Below are 27627 nucleotides of genomic sequence, written 5' to 3' on the forward strand. Positions count from 1 at the left end.
AAACCCAAATGCACACTATTGGGGGGGGGAGCCTGCCTGCAAAGAGTGAGACCATTACTAATTAACAGGGGCCGGGGCACACTAGTGGTATGGCGAGTCATCCTGGGAAGCGTGCTTCTGGCGCCAGTCCCACGTGGGCCACAGAATGAGAGGGATCCTTGGTCTGATCCTGCCTGGCAGTTTCTGTGCAAAATGGGGCCAATTTTCTGGGAAGCTTCCCACCCCCAAGGAGGGAAGAGGTGGGCCGCGAGTTTAACAAACATTTTGGTATTTGGAAGTCATTCCCAGCTCTCGTTTAACACACAGACTGCATTTCCCATTGCTAACTGGCAGCAAAGAGCTCATCAACATTTAAATAAGAGGCTTGTTAATGCCAGCGTGAGGCAGGTTTGCATGCCAAGGCTGGCTAAGGTTTCGTGCCAAGGATTTTCTAAGAGATAATTTCTCTAGGAAACTCCTTCAAAAGAAGAATTCACTTCTGGTTAAAGAGAGCTAGGGCTTAATTTGAAGAGATGCTGAGCTGGTTAAGTCAAACGGGTGGTGCAAGAGCTGAAAGCTTGTGAAAATCAGACTCCAGCTTTTAAATCAATTAGCTGAAGAGTGGCATGTGGTGTTTTGCAACCGATTATGCTTTCTGCAATGCAATAACTAAAAGAAAAAAAAGGCTACGCATAACCTCTTCCATCAGTGCCACTGACTTGCCCATTGATGCTAAATATACTAAGTGAGACTTTCAATGCACCTGTTGGCTGAGTGTGGGAGTATTACTTTCTACAAATGGTCAAATGCACCTTGTACAGGGAGGATCTGCAATATTTGACTGTTTCTAGATCTCAAATTAGTCCTATAAATTATGAAGAAGTTTCACTCCATGACCTTGTTTTGAGCCTTCCCTATGGAGACTGAGCCCCCATCTCAGAGCCAGCAGAAAGGAAGGGTGCTGATTTTGGCAGACCTAGAGAGTCCTGTAGTATACATCTCTATAGCATGGTTTATTGCCTTTCCTTGTTCTGTCATATTACAGGAGTAATGTCCGTGGTGTCGGAATATGCGCATGGTAATTGGCTTTTGCTGTAATTAAATGCCTCGGTGCCAGCATTTAATCAGCCGCCAAAGCCGTTTATTGCCTCATATACTGCTGCACCATGAGCATTACGCCTTAATTAGTTGCTGAAATAGTGATGATTTAGCAGCGTCTTTATATTTCTACTTTAAGACAGCAGATTAAGTCCAACATCAACAATATTGCAAGATAAAAAACCAGCCCGTTCTGCTATTCAATGATTTGGGCTTATTCATGTTTCCTTACCTTGTGGAAAACAGTGTCATGTGCATCTTCTGGTGACACTGCACTGGGACTGCAGTGAGCACTTTGAAAGCAATTGCTACGTCTCTGCTCCGCTTCAGGACTGACCTTGTGTGTTTTAAGTGGACTCAGTAGCAATAAAACATTGTCCCAGAAACTCTCAGCAGCAAAAGAGGTGTAGGCTTCTCTCACTTTGACTGTTACTGGGACTGCTGGTATCTGATCCAGCAGACCAGAGGCAGAGAGGTCCCAGCCTTCCTCCTGAAAGCTCCTTGGGGAAGGGAGCTCCTCTGTGTCACCAGAGGAGTGGTACTTTCTCTTGCACGACCCTGGCAGGTTGTGACAGATGACACTGACAGCAGCAGCAATTCTCCTGACAGCCCAACCCAAACTCTTCTCCCCTTTCTCTGCTTGTTTTTTGCCGCGGAGGTAGTGCTGTGTTATGCAGCCACTTGCTGTTTTGTGGGGAATAGACAGTGGTGAAAGAGCCCACTCACTGTGTCCATTTATCTTCTCCAATTTCAGTTGTCTGAAAGGAAGAGGTTTGATCTATGCTGATCTTTCAAAGCCCCTTGACAGTTAATAGAGTGAGAGAGGTATTTCCAGAAAACAGTTCACCCTGCCATGAAGGTGTCTAAGAGATGTTGGAAGAATGGCCCTTTGGAGGTGTCCATCTATCACAGAGGGAGCCCTACAGCTCACTTGCATTGGACTCTTCTCTCTCAAACTATTAGAGATGGCAGAAATGAACCCCATCCAGAACATCAATCCCTGCCTGCTAAGACTGGCACTGTGGGCAGATTCCCTAGCTTTCCAAGTTTCTTCTCAGCTTTGAAAATCCGCGAGGAAGCTTCCAATGCCCCCAAAATCTTGTCTAAATTGGCTAGAAAGTAATCCTTGCTCAGTAATAAAATTCCATTTGTGAAACAGAGGAAGTCATACAGCAAGTTAGCCTAGATGTCTTCAAGATAAACATACAAGATGCACAGTTGTTTAAAGCCAGGTGGTTAAATCTACAGTAGCCACAGTTGGAGACAGCCTTCATGCCAGGAGAACGCAGCTGTACAACTGCTTCTTCATTTGGCCAGGAACATCACCAACAAAGCAACCTGTGGGGCTGCCAAGTAGTCTATACCACCTCCATCCCGCCCAAACCCCCCATTACAGCTAGCCTTCCCACCTGGGTTTTAAATACACTTTACTCCCAGAGCTTTCATTGTCTTCAAAGGATTCTTGTTGCCTTTGATTGAAAGAAAGCAGTGCCAAACTACTGAATTAATAGCTCCCCCACCCTTGGCCCTCGCCTCTGGCCCCTGGCCTGCTAATGCATTTTGATTTGTGTGCGGACAACATATGCCTGAAACTTTTCCATCATAACAAGTTTAGGAAAAAGTACCTTGTGCTATAAAGGAAGTAATAATATCGAGTTTGGAAAACTATATAGCAGTTTGAGTAGACTTGAAAGCTTACACCATCACACTCCCTTTACTGCCAAGACAAAGCCTGTCAGACTCCCGTGTCCTGTAGGAACAAGCTGCAGAGTTCGTCCTTTCCTGAGGGAGAACACAGGCCCTTCCTGAAGTCCCCTGGGGAAGGGGAGGAGGAGCTGGCAGTGAAGCTGCTGCTTGCGCCTCCTTCCATGACTAACAAAGCATCCCCTGACAATACATAACCTACTAAAGAAGTCCTTCATGTTCACTGGAGGTGGGAAACGAAGTACGAGATTTAATTTGCAGCCAAGAATCTTTAGCCTGGACAGTAAGAAAGACTGTCTAAGGGTGAAGACAACACTACCATGGAACGGACAAACAAGGGATGTTGTGAGATCTCTATCTGTAGATGTCTTCATGCTAGATAAAATTTTGTTGGGAGTGACAAATTGGGAATGGGTTTAGCTGTACTGTGTGCCTTGGAACCTTTCTACAATTCTGTGAAGAACCATTAAGAAAACTACTTTTGCTGATATGAATGGAGGAAAGTATTAATCTCATTTAACCCTTAAAGACACAAACCAAACCCGTCTCAGACACTCACCTAAAGAAAAGACAGACCTTCTCCACTGACTACAGAGGACTAGAGGGCCGCCTTGGACAACAACGCTGTCTTCCTGGCTGCTAAAGGTGATCAAGATGAATCCTGCCTTGAAGACAGCATGGGCAGCTCTGCACGGGAGACTTCTGAGAGCAAAGGACTTTTATAAAGAGGTCCGAGGATAGAGAGGGTAGACAAACAGAGGCTTTAAGCCGGGTGCAGATATTTAGCAGGTAAGAAACGTTCACTGGAAATGCTTACCAGAATACACTGGATTCCCCGTCACTTGAAGCATTTCAGTCAGGGAAAGTGTTTTGTGAGGGTTTGGTGCTGTGCCATGTTCTCTGACTGCGGAGGTGAAGGTCAGGCTGTGTGGTGATCTGTGATATTTTTGAAGCAGATTGGACTGGACCGGGAACAATCCAGATTATTTACAGCAACAACGGCCTAGAAGCGACTTCCTAGAAGACAAAGGCTTTGCAAACCACACTTCTTTCTACTCTCACCATAGTAGTTTGAATAATGTTCCTCCATTCAGCCGCAAAGCAAGATGCTTGGCTCTACTGTCACTCCATCACAACTCAAATTTGAGAATATTTGCGGGCAACCTCCGCACATAACCCACCTCTGCAGATTACCTCATGGTTTAGGAATGGAGCGCTCTCCCCTGCACAGGTGCACATTAACAGCAAAAAATTCATGGGGAGATGGTCAGTACACGCAGGGGGCTTGTACTGAAATATGAAATATTTCATAGTTCAGGTCTCTCTTATGACATATTTCTAGCATCCTTGCTTCACCCAACAGTGAAAGAGGCTCTTGAATTAAGTATGTTGAGGAGCCACACAGTAAAAGTTTGAACCCAAAAGAGAGATATTGAGGATATGAAGCATAATTGCAGGTGGAGGTTAGGAGAAAGTAAATACCATTCGACTTGAAAAAATAATTTCACACGCTGGCAAACAAAAATGAAATTTATAAGGAGTTTATTGGATTGGTAAAATGTAACAAAAAAGCATTTGTGATACTTCTCCTGCAAAGAAAAAAGGCATCTGGTGATTTTGCATATTTATTTTCCCTTACAAAACATTAGAAAAGCATAACTGATAAAAAGGATAACGACTGAAAGAGCAGAGCAAAGAGGAAAATACATCTCAATATAATTGGATAATGCGTAATAAAAATACAGAAAACACATGCTTAAAACAGCTTTCATTCTCTTACTGTAAAAAGTCATTTTACATGTTGAATAAAAAATATATGCCGGTTACTCTGAAAATTGCAGTTTAGAAGAAGTAACTAGCTGAGAACAAAATATATATATCTAAATATATTTATAAATATAGAAAACGTGTATATGCTGCATCTGTCCTCAGAACAAACTGGAATAAATGGTTTTCAATTCATGCACACAAGTTACCAGAGAAAAAACTTCATATATTACCTAGCAGACCAATCCTGTAAGGTGCTGATTGCATTTCCTGAGTGCCCTCAAAGCCCTGTGAAAGTAGTCAATGAAGGAGACAAGTGGCCTGATGGGTTCAGTGAGAAGGGAGGCTACTCAGCAGCTCAGAGGAGATGTGCTCAGCAACTCACAGGATTCGGGAGAACTCCAATGGCAGCAGGATTAGGCCCCTCACAGACTTGGGTAGTGCTTGTGCTCAGCAAGGGGTAAAACTTGGTAACCCCAAGCTCTGACAGATAGGAGACCAGTCCTAAAAGCTCAAGTAACGTTACCTCCCTTAGGATCTGAGGGCATGGAGCGTGCAGCAGAAGGCATTCCTCAGACAGGGAATGCCTCCTTGTGCCCCCTTCTTGCCCAGATACCTAGGCTACTGATTCACATTTAAAAGGAAGATACTTGCCATACCACTGAGAGCCTCTGTCTGCTGGCACAGGACAAGGAGGAGTGTGGTCAGTCACACTCCCCTCCCAACTGCAACAAAGGCAACAATGCAAAACCTTCTCTATCCAAAGGGCTAAACCAAGAGCTATCGTAAAGCTGAAATACCACTTCAAACCTGGCCGAGTCATCCACTATGAATTACTGCATGTCCAATAAACATCATCACCAGTGAACCATAGAGCAGACAGCTGGCAGGGATAGGCCAAAGCATAGCAGCTACATAGGACAAATACATTCCTGGGGACACCCTCCTTGCAGTTTGGAAGACTAAGCCAACCTCCCAGCCCCCAGGGGGTTTGCCATGGGGCATTTAGCCAAGAGGAATCCTTCTGGAATGACCCGTGTGTGGTTCAGACCCCTTTGCATCAGCCCACACAGGTAAAGCCACTGTGAGATGAGGCTCTGAAACACAAGAAACCTCTGCTGTTTGTTCTGAGCTGGAAAGTGCTGTTACCACAACTGCAGGATTAGTACTCCTAGTCTGTCATTTGACTAACTGGAGAGAAGGCACTGGAGGCTGCCCTCCAGTCTCTCTGATGGTCCAAAACACAAGCTGTGGCATGGGAAATTACAGGACCCTTAAGGAAGCTGAAGTCTCACCAAAGCAGACACTGTCTAGCAAGATCAACAGAAAGTCCAAGCATAAGTTTGCTCTGCCCATACCTCTACCAATACTAAGTCCTCACTCTCCAGAGGGAGAGCCGAGGAGGTCACACTGGTGCAGTACTGAGCATCAAAACATCAAACCTGCCCTTTTCTGCATTTCCAATAAAACTTGTATTTCCTCTCTGACCACAGCAGGGAAAAGTTTCCTAAAACATGATTTTGGGGATTGAAAATGAAAGCACATCAGCCTTTTTAATACAGTAGCACCAATCTAACACCCAGCCTTTGGCTCACCTTCAAATTTTCTCTCCTAACATTATAAAAAAAATGAATAATGGAGAACTTATAAGAGAAAATATTAAGCAAATAAAATCTCCAGATATGAATGACTCTGGAGTTCTGATAAGACAGAGACATTTGAGGAGATATACCCAAGTACCTCTGCCACTGAACAGTTGCCTACCAGACAATGAGGTGCGTTAAGCACGACAAGAAGTGCTGATGGGATAAAGCCATTGCTTTGCTTATCCCAATGGAGAACAGATGCTCAGGATTAACCTCTTGATTCTGTTCTACATTATCCTTATAGTTCCCATCCCTGCTTGGTACTAGGGCTATTTCTCTGCTGCCCGTAAAGGAGCATCACAGGTCTCCAAAAAGGCACATAGTGAAGAAAGTGGAATACACTTTTTGTAAAGGCAGCTCATTTAATAGCCTACTCTTCACCTTGCTGGTTGTTCTGCTTAGATACTTGTCAGGTGCTCAGATACTTGGGTATTAGGCACATTAGAAATCTACTCTTTAGGTGGATAAAGCAAAGAACTAGATCAGGCTGAGGGGACAAGGCTGAAAATGTCTATTTGCCAAACTGAACAGAGCTGTCAGTAAAGCACTGGCAGATGTAAAAAAGTGCCCCAGTTCTGTATTTTCAATGGGTACCATCTCAACATAGTTGAAACGCAAACCACAACCTCCGGCTGTGCATTCCAGTGCAAACTGCTCTTATCTCATACAGCCCTGAATGAAACATTAGCACAAAAGCAGCCTAATTGGAACAGGATCTTCTCCTCCCTCCCTACAAATCCTAATCATTGCACAGAATCCCATGGCTAATGGCAGAGAGAAAACACCTGTTTCTGGCAAAATACTTGCACTAAGAAGGCAGGATCAAGCCCTAGGCTGGACACAGACTCACCATGGGGAGCAGCTCTGACTGGAAAGGGTGAGGTGGACCTTGCTCTGTTAGCAGGCATCCTTGCTCTCACACTGCAGCAGTGTGGCAAGCTGGAGCTGGAACAAATGTTGGGCTCTGGCTCTAGTTTAGGGAACACTTCAGAGGGTGGCATTTTTGTCCCTGGCCACCACCAAGGGACACAATAATGACCATCTCCCTTTCATTTTGAAATCTGAGCACTTTCCCAGATGAAGGCATTCCTCCCATCTACAATATTTAGAAAACCTCCCTATATCAGAACTGGAAAATATTCTGCTTGCATTTTCTGGTCCTAAACTCTAGGTGAGCTGTCCTAGACTGAGCTCCTAACTTTGTCTTCAGTGCCCAAACCAAAATGGCTCCATACCATATAGGGACCAGAGCAAGACTAGGACACAACAAACGACGAGTAAAAATAATGACACCATGAAAAAGCACATGATCCCGACTATCAGAAATGTGGAATAAGCAAAGCTTTTATGGAACAAAATTAGCCTGAGATGTAGGAACAGCCATTTAAAAAAATATCAGAGCAATTATGGCCTTTATTTTCTGCCACATTTATTTTTTTCACCTCTCTCCTCACAGATAAAATGGATCAGACCAGTTCGTTTTCCTATTCAAGTCAGCTTTGCTCTCTGGGCTGTCACGCTGCTGGCACAGACCTGCGGAGACAGGACTTCCCGCACTTCAGGGGAATGCTGAAGCAGGGCTATTTTTTAAACATCAAACTATTCCTGTTCACCATACACTCTGCTTCCAAAAATAAACCAAGCATCCGAGTCTTTAAACAAGCGGATGGACCCTTTAAAGTTTCATAACAATGTTTTAAACCTGGGGTAGGAGGGATGGGAACAGGAATACATTTTCCTACTTATGGGAAGTAATGAAGAAACCAACGTTTCTGGATATGAAATGCTGGGTAATAACAAATCAGAGGTCTGTTGCTGAGCCCGTTCTGCCAGCCAGCCCCTGTGAGAAAAAGACAGTGAGAAAGGGTTTTTTTACACTGATGAACTTAAAATGAAAGGAAGGGCAATACACGGGAAGGAAGAGGGTAGACAGGTACATGGCATGGAAATGACTTGCCTGGAGCAACCACACAGTAGGCAGAAAAATGGCAAATATAACCTGTCTTCTTATTCCCTTAGCCCTGTTCTCAAAACTAGTTTGGGAATGAATTGGGGGAAGGGGAGGAGGGAGCAGCAAATTGAACACAGCAGATGCTCCAGTTTAAACCATATCTTTCCAAAGAGGAACCGAGGGTGGGGGTAGGGGAGATGGCTATTATTAATGTCCTTCCGTATATAGCAAAGCAGACATCCTGCATAATGGCAACACAATACATCAATAATAGCCCAAGAATAGCTTCCTACCGTTTTTTTTTCCCCCTGACAGTTAGAAACATAAAGAGAAAAATCAAGCTGCTGAGATAAATAGCTGAGTCTCCACCCCCACCTCAAATTGCCTTGGCATATTTTAAGAGATAAATGGTTCTATGAGAAATTTAAATAGCTTTCTCTTTTCATTTTTGGCAGCTGCAGGAACTGGGTCAGGTGTAGAAATTATTAATTTTGAAGCCTGAAAAACCCATGTTTGAAAGTAAGTTTTTTTTTTTTCTTTTAAAGCATCAACTTTCTTAGAAGTAGAGTTAGAAAAAAATTTAAGAAATAATTGAGGTGGTTTTTTTTTGGTTTTTTTTAAACAGACATCAGACCAAAAATAATTAAATAACAGTGCAAGCTGCAGAAAAGGGACAATTTGCATACCAGTTTAATGGACATTAGAAGTATCTGTAGTGGATTGCTAATATTTTTTTTGCATAAAGTTTAGTATTTGCACAATGGCTTTCATTTCTCTTGATCAAACATAGCACTGGGAGTATGCCTTAAAAAAAAAAGACTGGGTGGCACCATTCTGTAGTTCTACGCTAACTTTAGTGCACATTTCCAAAGAGACAAGAGGTTACTGCTAGAGTGACCAGCACCAAACACTTTCACAAGAAGCCCATTTACTCATTGCCAGGTGTCTGGATTGACACCCCCATGAGCTGATCTGACTGAGGCTGCACTCAATGCTGGTCAGAGCTGGTGAACCTGGTACTGAACCACATGTAAATCACTGCCTTCCCCCTTCCGCTCAAGTTACTCTTGTTTTATGTTGATACTAGGATTTGAAGCCCAGCTTCTCTGCATGATGCCAAAAGCCACTCCCCTCCTCACGCCATATGTGGAATGGTCTCTGCAACCATAAACCCCTGAATCTTACAGAAAAGGAGGGTCAAATCCTGTAGACACTGCTCTGAGCAAAGAAATGCTGATATATTAACATGAGAGTACACTAGTTAAGACCTGTAAAAGGTTCAAATTTCCAGTCCTACAAAGACTCCAAGATCTTGAAAGATACTCGGTGTGCAGCCCACTCCGCTGCATGGCTGGTAAAATCTCCCCTGTTCCCCATGCTCTGTTCTGTGTCCCAACTCAGGTGGATACCTGAGAAGGAGGAGGACTCCCTCATTTAGACTCACTGCACCTCCACAAGGCTTACGGCTTGTGCTCTTCTTCCTTTAGTGACCGATCAAATATTTAAAAGGTGACAAAGACGCAGATGTAAATAGAACTGCAGTGCCTAGAAAGTCAGAGCACAGCATCATAAGACAGACTGTAATTACAGGCCCTGCTACTTATTACATAGGCCAGTTGTGCCACATGAGCCTTCGGTGGAAACTTCCTGTGTAATTAATAAAGGAGAAACAGAATACTTTTGCAATCACTTTTCTAGCTTTCACTGTGGGGGTCCAATCCTGCCATCCTGGATTAGCTCTAATCATAGTCAATCTTTCTCTGCATAAACTGAAGGCATCTGTTCTGCAAGACTGAAAAAAAAGAAAAAAAAAAAAAAGAAAAAAAGGAAAAAAAAACCCTTATTGCAAAACTCATACCATGCAATCAAGAAGGAAAGGAAATTGATCCTGAAAACCCCCACCCAGATTGTAATCTGACAATGTTTTAAAGGCATCTGGCAAAAAGGAAGAAGAAAGAATAATGCTATGAAATATTTAAAATGCTACTTCTGTCAGGAATACGTGAGAGGGGAAAAGTGAGTTTGAAAGGGCTGCATTACTGGTAAGCCAAAACCTGAAAGCACCACCTTTTGCATAGGAGGGTGAGGTGCTCTTGGCCCAAGCCAGGGTAATCCTGAGAACAAGTACCAGGCGCTGATTCAACAGGGACCAGCATGACAAAGTCAGGGCTGCGTGTGAGCAGAACCAGAGCCGCCGTCCTGCACACCACGGTGTGTGCCATGGGACGTTAAGGGTAAGGCAAACGAGAGAGTTAATAATACAGTAAAATAGCTGCGTGTTTGCAAGCCTGTAACTGAGCCTCCTCATCTAAAGCTTCAATTGGATTTTCAACAGCATGGGAAATAGGGCATCCCCAAGAGATAATGTCTCCTAAAAGTACATCTCCTACTGCTGAGACTCTTACCAAAGAGGGACATCCAAGGAAGGGGAAACTGCCCTGTGAGATCTGAGATGCACTGGGTAGCACTTTGCTTTTCTCCTGCACCCACAGTCTTGCCCCCCCCATTCTCAAATCCCCACTTGTGAGGAGCACCTCTGCAGAAAGATCTCAGCCAGGCCTGAACACTGGGCTAATCCCAAAGGGCATCACAAAAAGCAGGCACAGAAAGAGGCTGGAAATGCCCAGATGTCATGAGGAGGGTAGCAATCAAACAGACACTCCAGAGTTACGATGCTCAGCTGCACCTTCTTGGTCTCCACCTGCCTGCTGTGCAGTTCCAGCAGAAACCACAGAAGGTTTCAGGACAAGCACTGGGCATACAAACAGAATCAAAATGGTCCTGAAACACTAAAACAAAAGATACTTTGGAACAAAACTGGCACAGCCACAATCCCCACAACGCTTGCGTAAGATGGAAAGGAAGAATCCCTAGAACATATTTATCAAAAGCCATTTTATGCAGATTTTTCCTTCTGAATATTTAAAACATGGTGAATATTAAACTTCAGAGATTCCTAATACGTTCCAAAGCCCCATGGACCTTTGAAATGCTAGCTCATCAATATGCAACATCTAGTCTTGCAAAAAAAAAAAAAAAAAAAAAAAAGGGAAAAAGAAAAGCTATTCATCCTCTGCACATAGAGGTTACAGCGAGAATCCCGAGGAAAAAAAAAACTTCCAGCATCTTATGCAATAGGTTAAATTTACTTTGGTTGGGAAAGTTTCACTTTCTGCAAGAGAGAAAGTGCCTGTACGTGCATTGCTGCTGGAAGCTTTTTCTGAAGTGTGAGGCTGAAACTGTGTAGCTGGATTACAGTAAGTAGTTTATTAAAAAAACCAGGGCTTGTGGCTTTGCATCCTGTTCCAGTCCAATGTAGTCTCAGGATCCCCTCTCCAAAGGCCAGCAGACAGTGCGCCACCTAAAAATCCATTCTAGTCCAAAATGCTGTGGTTGAAATGGCTTTGCTTGTTTATAAAGTTTAGTGTTTCGTATCACTTGCATCTGACCTTCAGCAGAAAGAAAAGCTCAGTTAAACTGTGCAAATATGTACCACATGGGAGCAAGGGAAGGCAACCAAAAATGCTGCATGAGCTTTTGCAGGGCTGCAGCCTTTTAGGAGCACCAGTGAGATGAACTGGATGAGAGGCCAAATTGATAGAGGCTCCAGGCAGGAGCTTGAAACACCACGACATCCAAATTCACAAAGAAAATGTTCTGTTACTGCAACCCCAAATTTCCTGCACATGAAAACACTGTTTTTCTTTCATCTTTAGGAGATGCTTGTTCTGTAATCCGACATTTAGAAATGAACAAACAAGCAGGAGTCAGCTGACAAAGGGTTCTTGCTGGTGAATGGAAGTAGGTCACTCTGAGTATTTTGCCTTTACAGACTGGCTTGATATTAGTGTTGTACGCAAAACAGTAACGAAACTGCACTGGAGACAGGAAAAGCCTCTAATATTGTCTTTTCTATGAAAATTCGCATTAACATTCTGCATTAATGTGCAATGCCTCCCCAGTACCCCATATCTGGTTAATTAAAAAAAACAACAACCAAAACCAAAAAAAAAACCCACAAAGCAAACCACACACTAAATTAAACAACGACAAAAAACCCTTACTGGTCAGCCTGCATTTAAAGACATCTAAGTATGAGTAATCGGGCAAAGAGGAATTTTCCTGAAGGAACATGAAAGAAAATGAAAGCTCTACATACAAGACCAAATAAAATCTTCTGTCTCTCACGAATGCAAATTCTGGCTGCCCTTTTACACAAACATATTAAAGGAATAAAACTGGAAGAAAAAATAAGAGAAAAAACTAATAAATTCATTTTTGGATAAAAAATATTTTAAAACAAACAAACTATCCTTCAAACAAATTTCTTCATGATAAATCCCTGCAATTGTGTGGTTCTAAATTACATGGTTAAATATGACTGAAAAAGTAAGGCACAATTTCATAATCATTTTAAAAGCAATAATTATAATAATTTTCTTTGATATCCATGTGGCAGGCCACTGATACTATGAATGCACAAAACTACTTGATTAAAGAACTGGAAAAGTTTTTCCAACTACTAGCTAAGACTCACAATACATCTGTGAAGTAAGTAACTTAACATCTTCGCTGCAAAGATGAGTGCACGTTGAGCAAATGGAAAAAGCGGGTAAGAGAGCTGCTTGCGGACAAAGGGAGGCTGAGGCAAAAAAGTAGAGACACCCCAAGTGTCATGTTCCCAACGAGGGACTCCAGTCTGGGAAATGTGAAGGTAATGCTACCACCCGGGGCTTCTGTCTCCTTCCCCAATTTCTGAAAGGTTGAGGTATGATGAGAAATTTGGACAAACAGCAACATTAAAAAAACAAAGTTTGAACTGGGTGCTCTTGATACCAGTGATCAACCCCATTGCTTCCACCCGTAACACGCAGCCAAAGAGTCTGGGAACACGTAGCCAGGAATAAAGCCCAGTGGGGTTTAAGTAGCAGTGCTCAATATTGCAGCCTGTATTTCTACTGAGTTGTAGCCCCACAACCACCTTATGTGTGCATGCGAGTGCATATGCCAGAGCAGTCTGCAAGTGTTTGAGCTTGGTTTTTTTCAGATCACGGCACAGAATTTCCAGGCTGAAATGAGAGCTGTTCCCCCCAGGAAACCTACTGAGGTTATGTTTTCTACCTTAGATTTTTAGATGCTGGGTGAATGTTATAACTTTTATTTAATTTTAAATTAAATTTAATTTTTTTTTAAAGAATAAAGTATTTTACTACACTATCTATCTAAAAGTACACTTTAAACTTGAATTTAAATTTAAGTTTAAAGTTTACTCACTCATGCTTCATATGCCAGTCAGGCAATCGACTGCTGCAAATTCAAACCTGAAATGCTGAGGAAGTCAGGTAGTATTTCTAGAAATGTTTGAGGAGAAATGCCATTCCAAAGCCCAGAAGGATAGGTGGAGATGAAGTTCAATCATTAGCTCTTGATCATCACGGCAGTTGCCATAATGCGCTTACATTCTTCAGTAATTTCAGGGGGGAAAAAAATACCCAAAGAAGAAAATTGCAATTGCCACAGAAAAAGACCCTGGCTTTAAGACGGGAAAGGAAAATGAACCCAACAGATGTAACACTGTTATTTTAAGAAGAGTCACATTATTTGGATTGTTCTAACAAAGGAAACAGTGACTTCAAAGTTAGCAAAACTAGTTAAAAATAGGGAAAAAGTATCTTGTGAAAAGTTTCAAAGCTTTTTTTATTTCACCAGGTCCAATATTGAACCATTTCCCAAGAACACATGTGCTTGTTTTTAAATAGAATTTTTATCCAAAGAAGTTTTCAAAATTGTCACAGAAACTTTAATTTACCAGCAGAAGAAACCCAAGAACTACAAAAACTGAAAAAGACGACATGGGTTTTGAGAAATGAACGTATTTGTTAACGATTCTGAAATTTATTTAGATAAAAATTCAATATGTTTTTAATTATAAGAGCAAGAAAAGAAACTGCTGTGGATAACATTGCAAAAAGAGAGAATCTGTGATTAAAAAAAATGGCCCTTCTGACATTGCATAATTTAGTGTAAACGTTGTGACCAGCTCTACTGGAAATAGTGTTCTCACAGCTCTCTCTCAGTTTACACTTTACTAACCTCTAGATAGTTCCTGATATCCTTTGGCAACAAACCCTTAATTACCATCACTAGTGTTTTCTCGTGGGAATTTCACCACAGTGAAATATACCTCTCTCTGCTAGCCCTGACTTACAGTACTGAAGCCTACATACGGTGTAGTCATCCCAACTCAGTGAACAAATAGTAAATCAACATGATGAACCAACTGCGGGAACCAGACATCAATAGAAAACAGTTATAAACTCAAATCCTTTCTGAGCCATTCAGCTGAAGTACCAGGTGTCTAACGTTTATCTCTGATGCCAAAGGAGGGCAAAGTCACGGGATTGCCCTCAAGGACCTTCTCTTGGGTCCTGTTATCCCTTGTCTGCTGGACTTTCTCAAAACCAAAGGGAACCAGCATTTATCAAACCTAAGCTAGGCTTGGCTGACCAGGTCCAAGGAGATTTCAGCATGACTTGTTGCATACTCTCTTCAACCACCCCATTTCTCTAAAAGACACTTTTTTCTCATTCTTTGTAGGCACATACTGCTGATAGGTGGAAAGTCAACTTAAGGCCTGTGTCTCATGAAAGCCTTGCTCCTGCTGTCAGGATGAACGGTATTATGTAGAGTTCACTATGTAAACACTTTGGTACTCCCACACCTCTATGATTAAGTCATTACCCAAGTGTTTCGCAGCCATGATAAAAATCTAAGAATTAAAATAATAATAATAATAAAAAACCAAAAACAAAATTAAAGGTGCATTATCTGATAGGCTAAGGCGATGGTGTTGCTTTCTGTTTTTAAAAGCACCTTTCAGGGAATGATTAAAGTAAGTGACAATAAAACCATCACATTCACAAAACACTAGTGTTAGCCTTGGGGATATGCTTAAGGACTAGGCTGTAACCAAGGCAACCCAATCTTCTGGAGAAAGTTTAAGTAGACAGTTTTAAAGCCATGGTTCAAAGATGAAGTAAACCTGACTGTAGGGCTACTTGTGACATATGGAACATGCCACAGCCACCTAACACAAAGCGATGTCCATGTAATAACTCATCCTCCTGTTGTCCAAATGTTATGTTGGATCAGCTGCTGGGTGCCCTCCTGCAGTTGGCATAAGGGCAATGCATGAGCCATTTAATGTGTTCTGTGTAATTTGACAGAAACTTGACTGTGCCCACATCCTAGCCGGATCAAATCTGTATGACAGGGTGATACAGAATCAGTTGGGTATTAATGACTGATTAATGACCCATGGCTTATGTCACACCATGCAATGGCTTTAAGCCTGTGCTTAAACAAACCCCATAGGCTTAAATCTTTTGCTGAATTGGAACCTGATCCTGGACCCTCCTGGGCCCCATCTGGCCACACAAATCATGGGATCAGGCCCTACTTCCCAATAAATGCTAGACAAAGCCAAAGCAGCATAAGCAAAAGCTCTGTAGATCTCAACAGAAATATCTGTGAGATCTTCCAATTCTTTCTGAAAGAAACAGTTGGGACATTACCACAGCCCGACGGGTGATGTGAATTTTTATCATGGCTAAGTAGTGCACCTTCAGAAAAGCAAGGTGTCTTTGGCAAAAAGACTCCTTCTTTGGAAGATATAAACCAGGATATATTATGAATATGTGATAAATATTGTGGAGAAGCAAAATCCCAGTGGTTCTTAATTGCAGTGCAATTGAGATAAGTCCACCAGCATTTCCTAATTAAATCCTGAAGCATCAGAGGGGAGACTTCCATACACATGCAGGTGATGAGAGCCTCTGTGATGTATATATATTTATGCAGTATCTTCCAAATATATTTATAGCAATTTTCAATGCCAAAACCACACACATTACAGAAAATAAAGAAGAGTGTTTTGGATGCTCACTCATTCCAACAGGCAGTTGGCTTTGGTGTTTCAGGGGTGAAAATAAAAGCACGATAGTACCTTTGCCCAGATGTGTCAGAAAGATGTGTCTAGAAATTAGCTGCTGTACCTCAAATATGAACACTGCTCAATCTTTGTCAAACATCTTCCATCCATGGAGTATTTAATGCTTGAAAAGTTTGGCGCTCACCTTCCTGCATGCCAGCCGAACTCACCACAGCACCCTAATAACACAGGGGATTCAGATCTTGATCTCCTGGCTGGCCCCGAGCTTTGAAACGGGCTGGAATTCCAAACCTACATACCAGCGAACTTTTCTGGAAAGAGAAGACAGAACTCCAAAAAACAGTAGTTTGGGCCAATCTCTGATTAGTTTAATTCCCATAACGTCCCTGGGAAGTTGGAATGAAGCCCTCTCATGCAGAGTGCAGAAGACGAGAAGCCATATGACTTGCTCCACGTCCGGCCTATGGCAGAGCTATAAAAAGCCCAAAGGCACTGGACTTCAGTCCTCCTTAGTCTAGGCCACATTCTGCAGCAAGACACAATAGCTTTTTTCCATCAATTACCCCAGTGTTACTCATGAGAGTCTTAGCAGCCACTTGATTTAATAATAAGAAGAAAAGGAAGATCAGAGCTACATTTGCTGCCTGTTGAATGGCTTATTCTGCACCCAAGTGCATCACATATTCACCTGTGCTTGCAGAATGGTAAAATCTTCCACAGGGATATGATAGTGTTAGCAATCCCAGCTCTGACCTTTCATGTTTTTGTAGGGTTAGTTCAAACTGGATTTTCTGAATAGCTGCAAGGGTTTTTGACTGGTGATGGTGCAGACTGCCTGTAAAGAAGCGAGCTCAGAGGTACCTTACATGCCACAGTTCAGGGAGCAGGAGCTCAGATGGAACCTGGCAGGAGTCACGGTGCACAAAAAAATAATAATAAAAAAAACCTGTTTACGTCTGAGGCAGTAAAATTCTTGAAGGCCAGGGTAGAAATCTAGTATAAAACGGCAAACTGCTTCAGCACAGCCACTATGGTGGAGAACGATTTCTTTTGCTTAACGATTCCACCCTTCTACAATGAAGGATTCATTCCGAGCTGTGAATTTTGGGAATCTTCCCTGACACTGGTAGAGTTTGCCAACATACAAACCGTGTAAGCAACAGAGGTTTCACACTGGTATTTCTGTATTTGAATTTACTGTATACAGCTAAAGCTATTAAATTTCACAGTGCTCTTCCATAAAGGTTAGTGCTAAACTGAAAAGAAATGTACCGTTTGCAGGAGCTGCAGTGAGTATGTCAAATTTTCGTTTGCTCATCTAACTTTTCTTTTTCGCATTAGTGCATATAATTATATTAGGCTTCTCTTATAAAGATTAAAGATGAAAGCGCCATATTCTTATTGTTTTTCAGTGGGTGCATGAAAAAAATTCTTATAACTTACTCTTGAAAAATGCTGGTTTGTCACTTATATGGTCAATCAGCCTGCAACTGTTTCAGTTCTGCTTCTTAATTTGTTAAGTGCAAAGAAAGGTATTTTCTTTGATTACATCTGCAAATAAGGTATTAATGTCAATTCAGTGATATGAAAATTACTCCCTATGTAATTTGCACCTTAGTTATTATGGGTTTCATGAACAAGAATATTATAGCTGCTCAGAATGCTGTGGATTTCTAATTATTTTTTTAAATTAACCTAACTAAAAAAATCCCACCAACATAAGAAAAAAATTATCATCTGTGGCCAGCTTTTATTTACCTTGGCATACATATTAATTCTGGACAGAAGATGAAAATGCTGCTGTTGGCCCAGCACTTTTCTGCAATGACATTTCACCAAAGAGAAGTTATAAGTGGCTGGGATGAAAGTGAAAGAGGGGGGAAAAAACCCACAAAAAAAGCTTAATTTTTTGGAATGGCATAGACAAGGGTTTAATACCTCCTTTAGCTTTCTTAAGATAAAAACTGAAGTACAACATGTATTTAGGAGGATGCTTTTTGCCGTTATTGAAATAAGACCCTTAGTTTTTTTAATGAGCACTCCAGATCATTAACACCAGAGAAATATATATCCCAAGGCTTGATTCAATCCCTGTTACAGTTGAAGGAAAATCCTCCCATTGCAATACACAGGAGATGGAACAAGACTCTATTGCTTAAATGTCTACCCAGAAACCAACACTGCCAGTGGTCCCACTAGATTGGGGTGTGTGAGAGGTTGGCACAAGAATTTTTTTGAGCATCGCTTTGCACTGCAGTTCTATGTAGTCACTTTTTTTTTTTTTTTAAACCACTGGGATTTTAAAAATGTGTTTCCAGCCTCACATCCTTAAAAGACCTTTTCAACAGACATGATTGGCTTATACCTCTGGTAAATCAAAAGCACATTGTGTGTGTCTGTGTGTAGTGTGTGTGTATAGTGTGTGCAAGCTCACATCTTTCTGTGATTGCTCATACATTGTGAATTGGAAGCATCACTACTGAATAATTTTATGCAATAGCAAAATATAATTTCATAAGAAAAAGAAAAAACCCTATTGAACTGGAAGGGAATGGAGACAAGTAAGGGCCTAGGAAAAAAAGAAATAGATAACAAATCTGTGTCCCAAGGATACAAGGTCACGCTTACACTCTTATATGCAGTACAGCTGAAGTTGCACTGTTTGTGCTGTGATGAGAGGAGTGCTGAGTCTGCCCTAACAACTTCTAGGGCCGTGGAGCTACTTTCTGCTGGTGATCCAGATACTATTAAAGTCAAAGGGGAGCTCCCTATGACTTCAATGAGAGCTGGTCAGGTTCTCAAAGCTGGGAAGAAAGAACTAGCTCAGCCATCTTTCACCTTCTACCTTCATGTACTTCTTAAGAAACAGGAATCAAACACAAAAATATAGTTAGGACCATGTTCAGACCTCCTTCTACAGGCAGATAAACTTAGGTGCTGTGACCACTTATCTCCATCCGCTGCAGAGACAGCAGGTGGTCTGACTTACTCGCCACCCTCCAGAAAAGTCATGTCTAATTCAGGTGCCTGTCATGGTCAGCCTGAACATGGCCTCTCAAACTGCCCTCTTGTTCCAAGGCCTTCCAGTTTTACTTTTTTTTTTTTTTTTTTTTTTTTAAACAGAGATTCAGACCCTAGGCTGGAAAGAAATCATGCAAAGCTTGTGCAATATCCCCCAATGGGTGTCCTGGGGAGGGTCACAGTTGATACTCAGAGATCAGTGCTGGCCTTGGCAGTCAGAGCCTGGATCCGAGCAGAGTTGCAAGTCTTGCAAAGGATGTGCCCATCCAGAGGGTAACAGCCCTGATTGTCCCCTTCAGAGAGGAGGCCGCCACAGTCCTAGGAAATGGGCAGACAGAAAGAGCAAAGTAAATAAGAAAGAAGAACAAGATTAACTGAAGAATCTATCAGTCAAAGAAATTCTCTCCTCACTCTCCACCTTGTAACAGGATCCAGCCGGAGTCAGCGTAAAGCATGAAACTGAGGTACGTGATGTCTTTCATGATTAAGCCATTTCCTGATAAGAGACAATTCTGCAGAGAAGATGGGTTCCCAAGCTCTCTGCTGAATTTAATCCAATTGAAAATAAAAGGAGATTATTCCCATCACATTTCTGAAGAAGGAAAGGTCTTTAGCATTGGGAAAAACATCAAACTTAAGCACCTATTTATTAATGCAAAAAAGGATAAAAAAGAAGCATCACTGGAAAGGAAGTTTGGTACCAATATCTGACTGCAGGTAATCTCCTTTGGAAGAGTGAATGCCACAAAGCTATAGTATCCATTCCAGGAGTGACAGCTAAGCAAATTCCCTGCCTGCCTCCACTTACCAGAACCGTCACCTGTGTTTGTATTGCAATTGGCCCAAAACGTGGTGGCTGAAAGGAGGATGTCACTGAGGCAGACATATAGAAAACTCACTAGAAGGCCCGAAACCTGCTCCAGAGACCTCAGCCTCTAAAAACATAGGGCTAAGTATAGCTGCTAGGAAAGCTGGGAATTTTCCCTCACTATGTGATCAGGCAATCACTTGACCAAGGACTGCTGATGGAGCTGTGGTGAGGAGATTATGGCTTGCTTAGGGGCCATGCCTCTTCATCATAAATCTGTTTTTGTAAATACATCTGGCATGCAAGTGGTGGAAAGAGGAATATCATTGTTGTTCCTTTTTAGAGAGTTGAGGCACGTGGAGATCAAGGCCAAGTGGGTGTCTGTGTCCTCGGCTCACCACTGCATCTATTTCTGACATTCATGTGCATGAAGCCTAAGTATCTCGGCAGCCAGCATGGGGCAGCCAGCATGGGGACATGATGTGTGATGAATTGGAACTACAAAATTTAGTGTAGGAATGCCCCAGTGTCTTTAAAAAACTGGGCCTAAGTAATGGGCTGATATGTACCCTGGAAGCCCAAGTCAGGTTGAGAAGTGAACCAGATGCCTCACATCTCAGCCTAGACCTTTAAGCCTTAGTCCACCCTTCTTTCCAGTTAAAGTTATTGAAACCTGCAGCTGTGATAAGAAATACATTTTGTCTCATTTTCTTACCCTGCCATCTGGCTGATGTATTATCCAACAAGTAACACTTGCATTGAAGAATTCTTGAAGGTTCCCTAACACAGCTGTTCCCACATGTTAATTGCTTTAAGGTGATTTTTCTTCTCTGTCTTCAGATTCTAACCATCAAAATTATATGAAGTGCGTAATGAAACTGAACAGGAAAGTAGCACAAAAAGCATTGCACAAAACAAGAATGATCATGTTTATGTGTCCATTAAAATTCTTCAACCCAGAGCCATATGTTGAGTTTCCTGTACAATCTTGCTCAAATTCTAACATGCATTAGCTTTCATTTTAAGAACATAAACATGAGCAACGTTTGTGTCCAAGCTATAATTTATGATGTTCTCAAATATTAAGCTCTAATTACCTGAGTCACATTCTCTTGCTCTCCTAATGAACCTGTTACAAACAAGGGACCTGATTTTCTTCTCATTTGTGCTGATATAAATGAGGAAAAATTCCTTGCATGCTGAATGAAGTCAATGAAGTAATTTGATTGTAGAGCCAGTGTTACAATAGGGTATGCCTGTCGTGTATAACATGAGGCAGTGATGAAATTAAGTCATCCTTTGCTTTCTGTCCTTCACGTGATTAGAATACTTACCTCACACCGGTAGCACTGGACGTGGAAGTCACGATCCAAGGCGACAATGCGTACAGTTTCCTCTTGTCCTGGGGCTGGCATGATGGGCTCCTTACACACAGAACATCTTGGTGCAAATTTCCTGAAGAAAGAAGAGATAGCCCTAGTCATTCTCAAACTCAGTCTGAAAGTTTTTGTTAACTGCACCAGAAAACCAGAAATGTATACATTTGTACAAACACACACATGTATGTACACATGTGTCACAGTTTGCAGCTTTGCACAGCTGCATCCTTGGAAAGAAGACAGAAAGGAGAACTTCAGTCTTACAATGCAATTTCAGGCTTGCAGGATATTAAAGAGCATTTTGCAGACTATTAGACTCAGGAATATCTGACAGGCAGCAAAGCATATTCTGCTTGCCCTAATTAACAATTAAAGTGCCTGTTGAATGACCCACAGTTGTGACACCTCTGTACTGCTGTGACATCAGGCTCAACCCCCATCCTAACTCCAAAGAAGTCCATGCAATTTCTAAGGTTAGAAAGATAACCAGGATCTGCTTCAAGAGCATCTCTTGAAAAAAAAAATCAAAATATTAAAAATTGGAGCTTGGAACAAATAGCTAAGAAGTCTTAATAGAGATGGTAAGATGATTTGCCTTATACTACACTGATTTGTTGAGGTTTATTCCATCCATTTTAAACTTCTGAGCCATCATACATATGCACACAGGAGCACACTCCTGACTGTGCTCACTCTCAAACAAGAAGCATCGGGGCAATTTTGACTAGCTGCATTTTCTAGCTAAAACCAACTCTAAGTTATCCATTAGTGGGTTGCCCAGGCTTAAAAGGGAAGAGGTCTGGGTGCAGAGACACCAACACTCTGCCTTCCACAGTCAGCTTGAGTCAGAGTTGTATGGTGACAAACACCATGTGAAGGGACTGGCTTGAATCAGCTGGCTTAGTCAGCTCAGGGATCAAGAGGAGCACAGACTTTTATTTTTCCCCTTACATTGCCCACTGTATGCAGCTCCAGCTAATTCACACACGTTCTCTATTAGTTCTGGTTTTGCTCCCCCTAGTTGCCCATGAGAAGTGGCCATATCTCTGCTCCCAGGCAGGTGGAGATGCTTGAGAACATCTAGCCTGTGGTAAATCATTATTTGCTGTCTTGATTCAAAACCTACGGGTACCAATTCCCTGGCTGCAAATCCTGCTCACAAAAAAAGAGACATGTACCTGCAGAATCTGCTACCATGTAATGAGAGCCTGGGTCACAGGCTATGAGGTGACAAAGGGCAATGCTTATGGCAAACATCAGAACAGGAGGAGATCAAAGACCTTTCTCTTCTGAAATGCCTAGGAAAGATTGACTCTGCCACCCAGCCTGTCACATGAACCACCTCAGAATTAACTAGCTTAGAAAAGGAAAAAAAAAATCTATCTGTACTAGGAATAAAGAAAAATATTAATTTCACTGGCAGCAGATGAAAGATGTCTGTGTAGCTGCGATCTAACAAAAAATGAATTAAACAGTGGCTATAGCAAGTGCTCTGAAAAATAACTTAAATGGATCATGATACGACCAGAGCTGTAATCGCAGTTAATTATATACTGCTTCATGCAGGCGCTTCCTTGTGCCATTTAGCTCAAATGTGGTGCTTAAAAATACTTCAACATTTCTCTGTCCAGGCCACTGTGGGCAATTCATTATGAGGGAAATATTATCTCCCAGGACCCAGAGATGACTCCTGAAGATTTCAGGGGATGTGGATGTGCTACTTTGGGTCCCAAGCTCAGGTGGTAGCTAAGTGACAGTGTGAACATCAGGTACAGTTTTGTTATCAAGAGGATGTGTAAGATGTAGAGCACTCGACCTCCAGACCAGGAGGATATGCCATCCCTGATCAGTTAAAACTGGGCTGGCTGAAGTGCGGCTAAACATGTGGCTGGCCAAAGACATTCCGAGTGTCACATAACAGTTATGCTCCTGCAAGGAGCAGGGAGTTGGACTTGATGGTCCTTCCTCGTCCCTTTGAACTCCAGATATTCTATGATTAGGTCTTGTCCTATTCCTGCTATCTTCCCCGCAATCTTTCACTCAACGATTTTGTGTCCTTTCCTAGAACTGACAGCCTGCCACTTTGCACTCTCAGAGCTATAAGGTCCACATCCAGTCACTGCCAAAACACTTCAACATGGGACATCAGGTCTTCCTCCCAATGGCTTCTGAGCCCTTCGCTTGTGGGGCCTGGGGAAGGGGCAGTCTCCAAATCGTAAACGGGTGTGAGGAAAACCCTTCAGAAGCCTGAGTGGTGTGTAAGACTTCTGTTGGGCCTGTGCTCAGGACCATATTTTACCTTACACGCCACTGCTGGCACAGAAAAGCAAGGCAACACAGCAGCTGCCAATTAACCCAGCCTATCTGAGCTACAGGGAACATCCTCACATTGTATTTTAACGCACTAGTTGATCATGGCAGCTTCCCTTTCTGTCAAGTCAACCTGCTTCTTTGAGCTTTCAGGCCCACACACTGATGTCACGAGGCTCTAATTAAGTCTACCCCCTTAGAAATTAAACGATAAATGGTTGAGATGTAAACTCACATTTGTCAGTATTGATTTCCCTTTTAATTGAGGGGTGTAATGTGTCTGTCTTCTCCATACAGGGGAAACATTTGTGCTCTGATTATATCCATCTTCCCTAGATTAGTTGTGATGATGGGGGTGGTAGCGTGGCAGTGACAGAAGCTACTTGCAACTATACCTTTCAACTTACTTTAAATAGAGTTTCACTATAAATTATTACCAGGGCTGTATTTTTAGCAGCTTTAAAAAGCTAATTAGCAACTAGAAACAAGAGGAGCTGTGAGCATCCTGTGGCTACCTAGATCCCTATAGCCAGTAAGCAAACACCTGCAGAGTGCAACGGTACAGGACCTCTCTTAATTGCTCGGTGGATGAAGGGGGGAGACGCTGATGTGGAAACGCAGGTACAGGCAGTGAGGAGGAACGTGCGCATGTTGAGTGCAGGCGAAGGGAGGGGAAATGCAGAGCATTTAAAATGGAGGAAGACAGAGGTTACCCATAAATTGAGATCTAAGCAAAACTGAGATCAAGCAGCACTGACCCCTAACCAATTTATCTTGTATGCCATGGTGTGCCTGCTTGGAGCAAAGCTCTGCCTACTATTTAAGAGCCCTGGGAGGAAGTGGCAAAGGCTTCAGATCTTTTTGGATACTCAGAATAAAAAAAAAAGGGTGATTTTTAGGGACAAAATAGAAAGACAATAAGGAAAACTACTGAGAGCAGCTTGGGCCGTACTTATGGAAATCCTCAATGCAGTGGATGTTCCCACCAGCATCCACGGTGAAGGGGATCCCATCCAGGCTGCGATGGCACATCACGCAGGTGAAGCAGTGGGGATGGTAGGCCTTCCCAGTGGCTCGGAGGATCCTTTCCATGATGGGCTTTGCACAGACACTGCATTGCTCCAGCGTGTTCTGCAAACAAAACATACACAGCAGATGTAAGCACCAACTTGGCAGGATATTTACAAAGGTCAGCTGGGTTGGGGACTGCTGCTGGTCTACTTAGAAACTTTAGGTACTTTCTTTTCATTTTTTCTAGATAAGCACAGTACAAAGTGTGATAATAGTACAGGGACTGGGTCAAGTCTTTAGTACAGTGTGAGAAAGCAAACCAGAGGCTTCTCTCAGCAGCTCTGATAAACAGAGATGGCCCATTAGGTGCGTGTATCTGAGACATTGCAGCTTCTGTAGCCAAGAGCACAAAAAGGAGTTATGCAGCCTGCACTCCTGGGTTTTGCCTCCGGACTGCCCAGTCTGAACGACCTTTTGCAGCTGAGACACAACATTCACAATGCGCAGTGCAAAGCTGAACCTGAAACTCCTGGGGTAACACAGAGACCCCCTAACTGCTCTGCCAATACTGCTCCCATAAAGGATCTTTGTCTGCCTTGTAAGATCTTGATCTTCCTCTCCCACCACAGAGACTACTGTTGAGACTGGGGAGAGAACAAAGCAGTCTCTGCAATGAAAGCATTGCAAGGACAGGAGTTCAGGATGACTTAAACTGTTCATTTATCTCTGGCCCACAGTGTTTGAGATAATGGCTGTGAAATGCCAACTCTAAGACCATGATTTTTGCGGCACAGGTTTTACATACTGGCCTGCTCCTGAAGCACTGGAGCCAAAAAACCTCCCACTTTTCAAGTGGGGTCCATGGAATGATCCATCTCATTTCAACCCTCACTCACCCTGGCAGTTAATTATAGAAACACCAAGATAATTTTGCTTCAGATGGTTGTTGGGAGCCACACCAACCGTGCAACTTACCCTTTCAAATCAAGAACCTTAAAGACACATGCCATGAACGGTGGGTGCAACCCACATAGATGCAAACAATAAATCTGTGGCAATGATTTGGGTCACTTCACTGGTCTTTAGGAAAGCAAATTTCACCTATTACTCTTGCTTGATGCATCTGGAGTTACTGAATAATGTTATCAACCAGCGTTTGAATCTTGGATGAGGTAGGAGGTCTATGATTACAATATTGATTATGATTAAGATAGACAGAAATAAGGAGGGGGAAAAAACGAAGCGAAAAAATCTAATGGGACAGAAATATAAAAAGCTGCTGGAACGCAGATCATGTTGACAAACACAGGAAGGCTAAAATTCTTCTGCTTCCTCATGCAACAAAATTCCCAGGGAAAGTAGTGCTTTGACTGACCGCATTGTTATTGCTTCTTTGAGCCAATATTCTCAGGGGCAAGATCCAGCCCTTACATGTACAGCCAAAATGTATTGTCAGGAGATGAATCATGCAGGAGCTCAGAGAGGTTACTTCTACACCCACATATTTGCTATCGGACATTATCTCTGGGCTGCAAATCACTGGTAAGACAGAAACATAGAAATACACAGGTTCATATCAGAAGATCAAAAGACTGTTTTTTGAAAGATCGATATGAAAAATCCTGATTTTCAACCCATATGAGAACTGCCTCACACATTTGTAAAGAGAGCACGGCCAGACTACCGTTGGTTTCAGACTGGATTTTGCTTTATGCCTTGTAATAATGGGCAGGAAAGAATTATAGCTGGCCTTTCTGTCTGGTTGCTGTCACCATCATCATCATTATAACAGTAGCTGGTATGCCAGAAAAAGCAAAGTCAGTAATTTTCTCCTTGGAGAAATAACCTGGCAAATTTACCATTTTGCTTTGCATAAGCAGATCACATCATCTCAGTCAATATCCATGCTGTTCTCTGTATTGCCAAGGAAGGAACACAGCATACCTGTAGATACCAATGGAAGATTGTGCCACTTGTAAGGCATTTTCTGTGACAACTTCTGTATATGCACAGGTACGGAGTGTTTGCCTCACCAAGTCGCTGCTTGCCTCATTTCCAAAGTTGCCAACAATGGAGGCCTAGGTATGAGAATAGGGCAAGCAACACACAGCAATTCCTTAGGATATTCTCCCAGCCTCCAGTGATTTCTGGCTTAGGGACTTCCTAAGCCAGAGCTCCTCTTCTCCATACTTTGCCTCAAGTGGATGTTTCTCCCATGGACTTTCCTGATTGCTTTTTGAATTCTGAGCGCTCACAACATGGTCAGGAGTTTCATGGCTTACCTACATGTTGGGGGCTGATCTCCTGAGCAGTTCCCCATGTCTGCTGCCACAACCTATGTAACAGCGCTCCAGACAGCACCAATGAGCACAGCCTACCTGGTACTGTGAACAGAGCAGAAACCTGCAGCTGCAATCCACTCTGCAAACGGATTTAACACCAAACAGCGTGGCCTCGAAATGCTCGCTATGGATCTGATACAACTCCTACTCACACTTTTCAGGCACGCAGAATTCAAGACTGCAGGGGATCATTACAATCATCTTGTCTGACACCTCATCTTAACGCTGACTTTGGTGGGAGTTTTGGAGTGACCAGGACAGCAGGTAATCACGCTTCTGGATTATGCCTACAGAAAACACACATCTACTCCCAAATCTCAGCTCAGTCACACTGTTTGACATTCTTGCAGCTAAGACAAGCATTTTAAGTTAACCAGTTCCTGATTAAACCTTCTATACAACCTGAAAATCAGACCTGAGAAATATATTATTTTCATCCTTCCAAGTCTGTACCAGTGAGGAAAAACAAAGTCATTAGTTGCAGGCTCCAGCTCACTCCCTGTCTGGGAGTATATTTGCTTAAGCCTCTTTCCTTGCTAGAGCCCTGGCTCAGACCCTTCTCTTCAAGGTGTTACCAGAAGATGCCAAAGGGAAAGCTTCCTTGATTCACACCCATTTGACATCAGGTTGCTGAAAGGCAGGATTTGGCCTGTGGAGCTA

At 42.5% G+C, this 27627-nt stretch overlaps 1 protein-coding gene across 10 annotated transcripts in view; it reads right to left on the bottom strand.

The window, feature by feature from the left end:
* Window positions 1-19183: 19183 nt before the first annotated feature.
* LPP (LIM domain containing preferred translocation partner in lipoma) overlaps window positions 19184-27627 on the bottom strand; it is a 341524-nt gene continuing 333080 nt past the window's right edge. For all 10 annotated transcript variants that reach the window (XM_075098979.1, XM_075098982.1, XM_075098978.1 and 7 more), the window contains 3 exons: window positions 24567-24745; window positions 21260-21380; window positions 19184-19435 (listed from right to left, as the gene is read on the bottom strand). In XM_075098979.1, the coding sequence (XP_074955080.1) occupies window positions 19307-19435; window positions 21260-21380; window positions 24567-24745 (429 nt within the window). In that variant the 3' untranslated portion in view covers window positions 19184-19306. The remainder of the gene's footprint in view (window positions 19436-21259; window positions 21381-24566; window positions 24746-27627) is intronic.

Source organism: Phalacrocorax aristotelis, chromosome 7, assembly GCF_949628215.1.
Source record: "Phalacrocorax aristotelis chromosome 7, bGulAri2.1, whole genome shotgun sequence".
Classification (NCBI taxonomy): Eukaryota; Metazoa; Chordata; class Aves; order Suliformes; family Phalacrocoracidae; genus Phalacrocorax; species Phalacrocorax aristotelis.